The 8,803-nt window shown below is 35.1% G+C and overlaps 1 protein-coding gene across 1 annotated transcript; it reads left to right on the top strand.

The window, feature by feature from the left end:
• Positions 1-5,695: 5,695 nt before the first annotated feature.
• Positions 5,696-7,753, top strand: LOC145482909 (uncharacterized). The gene is made up of 4 exons (XM_081461555.1): positions 5,696-6,338; positions 6,636-6,695; positions 6,957-7,046; positions 7,700-7,753. The coding sequence occupies exons 1-4, from the start codon at positions 6,267-6,269 to the stop codon at positions 7,751-7,753; spliced, it is 276 nt and encodes a 91-aa protein (XP_081317681.1). The 5' UTR covers positions 5,696-6,266.
• Positions 7,754-8,803: the final 1,050 nt, after the last annotated feature.

The following is an 8,803-nucleotide window of genomic DNA, read 5'->3' as shown; positions in this document are numbered from 1 at the left end:
TACTCTAGCGCTCCGAAACATTGAAATTAACACTTTTTATAGAGCAACAACTGTTTAGTTAGCAAAAACTTGAGCAATAACTCATCTTTTTGACTACTCCAGAGCCTTATCGGGCTGCTATTTTAATGTCACGCAACGCATAAACTTGGAAATTCAAACGTGCCCTATTTCAAAATGAGGAACCTTGTCGAGCTTAAACGCTGCAAAACATCAAGTCATTAGAGGGTCTTACATCTGATAAAACTAAAACTTCAGAAGGAAAATGATGACGTGACATGAAAAGCGGCAATTCAGTCTAGTTTCTGCTGGCAACTGGTGTTTTAGGAGTTATCTCATTGTTTGGATCCAAAGTCAGTGAAAAGGTATAGCATGGGAATTTTGCAAAACAACAACAACCAACGTACAAAAACAAAACAAACAACAACAACAACAAAAAACAAACAAAAAGCAAACTAATATTCGCTTAAACTAGTCGCTTCGTTCATGTAAGTTTCGTTAAGAGAACATATGCATTGTTGTATAGTGGCGGGGATAGTGGCCATTTAAATTTCACCAAAAAAATGTATAGTCTTATTAATTTTGCCTGAATTTATCCTTTTCACTCTCATTTCAGATTTACAGTTTCCAAAAGGTATTGCAAACTTTTTCAGTGGAAAGAGCTGAAGAAAGGTGACTATGATCATCATGGTATTATAACATGCCACGTATCGATCAATAACTGTACTTAAATTCGTGTATTCACACCTATGAACGAAGTCAGAAAATCGCCCCTTCCGTATTCTTTTTGTAGTACAAACTACGAAAAGATATGCCATTTAACACCACTCCTAGCAGTTACAAGATTGTTAAGTTAAAATTGCTTTCTCATTCCGGCTAATTATGTATCCATTGGATCTTCAAGGTGATCCAAAGAGCATCTCTATTGGAGGACTGGCAGTCATCACTAAATCCATGTCCCTAACGGTAAGTTTACTTATTCATTTTCCAGAATTAAAGTTAATTTTTTTCGGTTTTGTTTTTTTTAACGCAATGTCAGTAACTATTATGATTTGCACCACACTGTCAAAACAACATGGTGAAATACAAAAGAAAGAACGCAAACAAAAAACAAAAAACGACGTAATTCAAAGTAAATCAGTTTTAGTTGATTCGAGAATAATTGATAAACATTATTGATAACAACTTGGAAAAAAACACAACTTTCGTCTGTTATAGAAAATAGGCATTTTTAATTCCAGAAGTTTAAAGTCTGATGATTTCATTAATCAGTAAATTTTATACTTGTATATTTCTATTTTTTTGTTATTTATTATGTGAAAAAATGAAGCAACTCTTTGAAAGACAGTTTCTTTGCCTATAAAGGTTAAGAGCTAATAATCATAGCAGTGGCGCTGGAGGAAACTTCGAGCCTCTTGCATTAACTGTGAATTTAGAAATTTACTCGCTTCCTAGATACAACAAAACACAGAGACCTCTTTACAAAGAGGTCTTTTTTTCTAAGAATAAGCTATTGAATAATCAATTGCACTGTAAAATTTATGTAGGTGACGGCACTTCTGCATTTTATCTTTTTCAGAATGCTGGAGTAATTGTCTCTTACTTTGCTGTTATGCTAACTCTGCCAAGCGAAGTTTGAAAATAAAAAAGCATTTCCAACATAACCAACTTCCAAGTAATGAATGACTTGATAACAGCAAATATTTCCTTATTGATATATATCATTTACTGGAAAAAATAAATGTATATCCTTTTAGATTTCAAACTAGGGTTAGCCCAGGTGTAATTATTTTGCAACTCGCAGTTCTTGTCATATAAGCAGGAAAAACAATAACAATAGCAAGATCAGCGCTGATTTCAAATTGCTATTACTTAAAAGCTATCGTGGTAGAACTTTCTGACTTTCTCAAGTTCTATCGTCACAGCAATCGCATTTTCCTCCGCAGGTCTTTTTCTTAAGGCCATTGCAAAATTAGAACTTTTTTTCTATTGTCATTTTTAGCAGACGAATCGATTCACCCTCTTCACTTACAGCTATTCAGTGAAGTACACTGTCTGTCCGTCCATCCATCCAGCCAGTCATTGAGATAAATGGAAGAACTTCAGGTTCATTTTTTTTCTTTCAACATATTTATTTAGTTGCTGATTAAAAGCTTAGCGTAAATGTCGCAACTGTTATAATGGCACTATTCTTGTCACCATTTACTAGTTATAAACACGAAAAGGTCTCAGAAAGAAGCTCCCTCGTCAGTTATCGAAAGAAGGTAATCTTTTTTGTAGCCATGATAATAGTCTTGCTGGTTTTCTGCACCAGGATCGAATTACACTCGAGTAGGGACGGTGGTTTGAGGCCCACACCTTGTACCTCTGAGAATATTCAGTTTTTACAATGAAAATTGGAGGGATTGCAGACCTTTCATAAAGATTATATTAAAATCGGTCCGGAATAAGCCGGATGTTATCCCAAAGTTACAAACTAGGCGAGCCCTGAAATACTACCGACTTCATACGCGCGCGTGAGACGGAAGGGGAAAAACATGTAATCCTACGAAGGTAACGTTCAGGTGAAAAACTGTGTTGTTGTGAAAACAATGCAAGAGGATCAGGAGATTTCTCGATAACTTAATTCAAAAAGAAAAGTTAATGTGTCATCGATGCCAACGCGAAGCTCTTTCCAATTGATTTGACGAGAAAAAAAAAAGGTTGAATAATTGTAACCTTTGAAGGGAGCTATTAAGTTAGAAAGAGAACTATAAACGCTTTGCCAGTGACAACGTATTATCCTGAATAGGTAGTTATATGATATTGAAATTTGCACAATAAAAGCTTGCATGGTGAAATGCTTTGATAGTTTGAAGTTTGTATAGTATAGTAGCATGTTTGTTGTGAATTCATAACTTCCAGTTATCTCACACGGAGAGAACAGTTAACCTCCAAAAATAGCTGGTGAGTTCCTTTGCGTCATGTAGAAACGCGGTTTTCTTGGTACTTTTTCTTTTTAATTAAATCGCGCGGCCGGTGGTAATACATTGCAAATGCTCTCCAAACATTTTCAAAACGTCATACGTATTACTAGCAATAAATTTTAATCAAATGTCTAGGGTTGAATTAGAAAGAGTGAAACATCCACCGGAAGATAGAAATTGAAAGCCTCGGAAGGAGTCTACGAAAATGTTTGCATTATATTGAACACAACTAATGATTTGCCCGATGAAATCATTTTCATTTAAATAGAGAAACAACGCCCATGAGATCCCTCTAGTTTCTTCAAATGGAGGTAATTTCAAGAAGGACTAACAGAAAAGAAATAAATAAAGGAGGTGACACAAAGTACATAAAAAACAAAACTATAAAGAAAATTAAACGCACCACTACCAATGATCTGTGATAGGAAGATAAATGACAAATATTTACTTTCTATTGACTTTACAATGGGAACAAGATAATGAACTCTATGCCTGTTGAAACTGTATTAACGTATTCAAATTGAAATTTAAGAAGTCTTTTACCACTTCTAGTAAATATGATTTTCATTTCACTGCGAGGGGCTCAGCTTATAAATAGCAAGAAAAAAAAAACATCGAAATAATCACACCTCTCCTATTGTAATTATACCTTCTCAAGTGACAGCTTTGTTGGAAGCTTTCGTTAGTGGGGACCAAGACATGCTGACCTCAAATGTCATCACTTTGTGATCAAATTCGCTTTCAAATTCACGGCTCTCTCTATCAACAGCCGACGAATTGAAGTTGATTATTATACGCAGTTTGAAGACGTAGGTACCTTGCCAATGTTTCTGGACCTATTTGAATATGTTGAGTAAAACAAACCACTCTGGCTTTGTTGTTATTCCAAAAAAAATTAGAAAAAAAAAAAAAAAAAAAAGAGATCGAGAAAAAATGGTTAAACTATCCGGCTTGCAGTTACAAATTGACTCGTCTCTGGATCGAACGATCTGAGTTCGGTCCCTGGCCGAGGACATTGCGTTGTAGTCTTAAGCAAGACGCTACTCTCACAGTGCCGGCTCCTACCAGGTGTACAAAATGGGTACAGCAGAACTTAATGCTGGAAGTAACCCATGATGGACTAGCATCTCATCCAGAGGGGAGTAGAAATACTCCTAGTCGCTTCATGCTACAGAAACCGGGATAAGCTACAGCCTGATGAGCCACCAGACTTTACCTCAGCTACGAAGTTAACTCGCATGAAGATGGAGTGAGCAAAACCCAGAACAACCGTTTTGATCTCGATTTTATGTTCCATGCAAGCAAAACACCGTAGACATTAATGTTTCCCCTATTTTATTTCAACAATGATAACACTTGTCTAGTTCGTTCTCTCCCAACACTCAATGAGATCTTCCAGGCACGTGGAATAAAAATTATCAAAAAATAGCAAAAGGAAGGCGCAATTTTGGTTTTGTATAATGAAACATACAGAGTTTATTTGCACACACTTAACAATATTTCAACACTGGCAGGAATGAATCAGGGAATAGTTTTTCCCTGACCTTTTTCTTTTTATGTTTGACTGGTTTGTTTGTTTTTCCTTTTTTTTTTTTTTTGTCTTAAAAAAAATATATTAACATGTTCATTACGTTTCACAAGGGCATAAAAAAACGAACTGTAAGGTACAGAACAATAATAAAAGAGTGAATAACATAACGGAATGGAGTTAAATCGTTAAATAGCCCGTTGTGGCATATTTGAATATTTGCTCGCCTAAGCATCTTCTCTTCAACGCGTTTGAGTTTTGCTTGATTTTTTTTCCCTTTTCCCCCTTTTTCTATTTATTTCATGTTAAGAAAGAAAAGTGAAAACAAAGAAAAGAAGGAAAAGAAGAAAAGAAAAGTAAAGAAAAGATTGTTTGTATAAGGTATTGTAGTGATAAACATCTGGGAATTTTCCATGTAAGAAAAACATCCGTGCACTCTCCTTTTAAACATTTGATGCAGGACAACACGATATATAGTACATAGCTTTTATTTTTAACGAACCATTTAAAAAGAGATGAATTATTAACGGAGTTAATTGCAGGCCCTCTGCAGGTCACCAAAGAGAAAAAAAAATCAACTGCATACTAATTTAAATTAAATATGCGATATTGTTAAAAGTGAATTTCAAATATTAATTAAGAATACAGGCTGGCGACTCTCCCGACGCTATTAAAGACGATGAAACAAAAACATACCCAGTGAAAAAAAAAGTAATTAACTTGCAAGACTGATAACAAAGTGAAACTTTCTACGATTTGAGCTTCCTTTGAATCTTAAGCAATCAATGATCATGCCTTCAAGAGTGACATCTAACAAAGTTCCTGTGCACAGTGAACAGGGAATGCCTTGATCGATTTCAATTCAACCTACGAGGAGTGATGTGACAGCAGTTGACAACTCGATTTCTGCAGAAACAAATGTCAACGAACAGATGCTTAAAATAATCGACGACATCTATAGTCCGGTGTTAAAACTGATGAAGTGTTTTGGAATATACTCTGAACAGACAAACTTAAAACACTTAGCATATGCTTCTGGTCGTTGCAGAAAACTGGTTTATCTCACACACATTTATTGTATTGTGGTAGTTTCCGGGTTTTGGTTGAATTTCATTATGTCTTTTGTCGGTGTTTTTCTTGGAAATAACATTTATCTTTTCATAACGGTCAGTTTATGGTGTCTTTTGATTGCACTGAGCGTCAAAATTTCCTTGATTGTACAATGGGTGCCTCTAGGAGATTCGAAGAAATCCCGTTTTGAAAATTTCTTTCGAAATTTAATCGCCATCAATAGCAATGTTAATTTAGAAAAGGTGAAAAGTAAGTCCAAAAAGGGCATAGTTATATTTTGCTTTTTTTTTGTCTGTGGTGCCATAGGTACCTTAACAACCTATCTAATGTTGGACTTTAGCATTGCAGCTCTCAAACCTTGGGATGGATGGTTTGGTATTAGCATAATTTCCCTCATCTTCTTTATCTATGGTATGGGTGTGTGGCTTCTTACTATCCTTTTTTTCTATATTACATGTTTGATACTTGAGGCTCTGTTTGATGATCTGCATATGCGAATATCGTCATTTCATTCGGTCCTAGTCGAAATAGGAACGTTTAAGATGGAACATTTCAGATTGTGCGAAGTAGTCCAGATTGCTGACAAGATGCTCGCCCCTCTTATATTTGGACTGGTGTCTTTATAGATTCCGCTGATTTGCTTCAATTTCTACGGAGCAGTTAATTTACCTGAAGAAGACAAAGTTGTGTCACTCGTCAGCAATATGTTTTGGTTTCTGACGTGTTCTAGTCTTTTAGCAGTCATCATGTCATTTGGATCCAAAGTCTGCGACAAGGTACATTAATTGTGTACACAGCATCGGATAAATTTATTCTTTGACAATAACAACAATAACTAGTTTTCAAATAGTTTTGTTCATTGATGTCTTTCATTTTATTTGTTGTTTACTTGTTTTTGAATTTCGAATATCTTTCTTTTATCATTGGCACATTTCCTCCTTCATTATATTCATTACATGTACATGGTCAATTGAATTGCTTGGAGACTTTCTAGCGCTACTCTAGTACTCACTTTGTATTCCATTTGTTTGACTTTGCATTTGTCGACGTGTTTTTTGATATTTCTGTTTCAGATTCACAACTTCCAAAATATCTTACAAACCTCTCTTGGGTCAAAGGAAGACGAAAGGAAGGTATTTGCTGCTATACAGGTACTTCCCGTCCTCCCCTTCTCCCCTTCTCCCCTCCTCCCCTCCTTCCCCCCCACCCCCCTTCCCTCCTCTAACCCAAAACGTACTCATTAAGTCAACAGACAAACAAACAAAAACTATCATTAAATAAATATGATTATGATATTAGATATAAAGTTACTGTGTGAGTCAAGGACGACGCTAACCGTCCTTTGTATACTAAACAAATTACTTAAAGTTAACTTTTATTTAATTGTATTTCAGCTAGTGTCGTTTATGTTGGACCTTCAAGGTGAACCAAAGGGTCTTTCCATTGGGGGACTGGTCGTAATTTCCAAGTCCACGTCACTAACGGTAAAGCCAGTCAGTTACCAGTAAGAAGCTATTACAGACTAATTATAAGTATTTTCTTTACAAAATAGCGAAATAAGTCTACAACAAATGTGGAATGTCTGCCTTCCACGATTTTAGCCGTAAGAAACTATACCATCTAAAAAAAGAAAAGGACCGTTTTTCGTCTGTGTTAGACATGTTTTTTTTTTTTTTTTTTTTTTTGCATTGTCACTTGTATGAAATCGTTGAGGAGAAATATCCTGATTGTTGCAAGTGGGCGGCAGTATCTACATTATATTAGTGTAGTGTGGATATTGATCACTCAACTAAAATTTGCAAGAAACACGAAATACCACGAAATATTTTGAAATATCACAGCTAATACTATACATTCAATCAGCATGCTGATTGGCTGAGAACACGTCAATTAATCCCAAGTCTCGTTTCCTTTTATTTTTTTCCAATTACTTATGGTCAATTATTCCCCGTTGCCCTCGAAATAAATTCAAAACCTATACAAATACTCAAAATGGTTTCATACAAAAAAGTGATGTCCAGCGTTTATCTTTTATCATTTTGTCCCCCCATTATGACAACGTAATTGAGAAACTACGAGGAAAGAGGTTAGCTCTGTTTTAATTTTTAAATGTCTACATATCTTTCTCGTTTTTCAGATTGTTGGATTAATTGTGTCATACTTTGCTGTTATGTTGACCCTGCCAAAGTAATAAAACAAAGGTCACCGATAAAAACTGATGAAGATAATGTGAATCAACTACGTCAAAGTTGTTTAAATCATAATCTCATGACTTGTACTGACTTAATTCTCATGATCTTGGCTTTTGGTATCAGTAGATGCTGTCGTGTAAAATGCGAAAAACATTTTAAATTATGTGTATTTGTACATATTTCATATCTTTACAACTGTAATCTTTTTCCAAAGTTTAGTTAAGGGAAATTGGTGTCGATGTAAAATACATTCCTTTGCACCAAATGACCTGCGCACTTTGATATCACGATTCTTAACAGTCTCAAAATAACTCCAAATGATGTCAAAATAGTCAAAGTATAAATAAATAACAAAATAAAAGTAAAAATAGAGAAGAGCAGGAATAGGAAGATAACAGAGTGGAGGAGGAAGGGGTGAAATTCCTTTGAATTGACATTTTGTAAATATATTTATAAATGTCAATAATAATAATAATAATAATAATAATAATAATAAACAACCAAATAATGCTCTCAGACTGCTATCATTTCGAAATATTAGCAAAGAGTCTCAATGCTGAATGGAACTCTCTATTGGCCTCCGGTTGCCCAGCGACCTGAGGTCAGAGACACCGTAATGGTGTTGAATGCCAGAACGTACTTTCTCAGGCATGTTAGCTTGGCATATCCGCGGGTAGAACCATGTCCACAAGCTGTCACCATAGAAGACATAGAAATAAGTTAAGTTAGCCGCTATTCAGAACAGCTACGGTCTTTTGTATATAGAACCGTTCGACACAATTCCAAACTTCTAATATTTTGGTTGATCAAAATCATTAGCCTCATAACTTTTCACTCTCAGGAAAAAAATCAAACAATAAATAAATAAATAAATAAAATAAACACACAAAGAAACAAACAAACAAGAACAAACAAACAGACGACCACAAAAACAAATGACAACAAAAACAAAAACAGTCAGTATAGATCAGTGCATAAGCCGCCCACCTATTACAAGATTGGTTTCACGCATAGATCCGATAGGAAAAGTATTGACAGGCAGGCGAATC

Source organism: Orbicella franksi, chromosome 3, assembly GCF_964199315.1.
Source record: "Orbicella franksi chromosome 3, jaOrbFran1.1, whole genome shotgun sequence".
NCBI lineage: Eukaryota > Metazoa > Cnidaria > Anthozoa > Scleractinia > Merulinidae > Orbicella > Orbicella franksi.
This window is presented reverse-complemented; position numbering and strand designations above follow the sequence as displayed.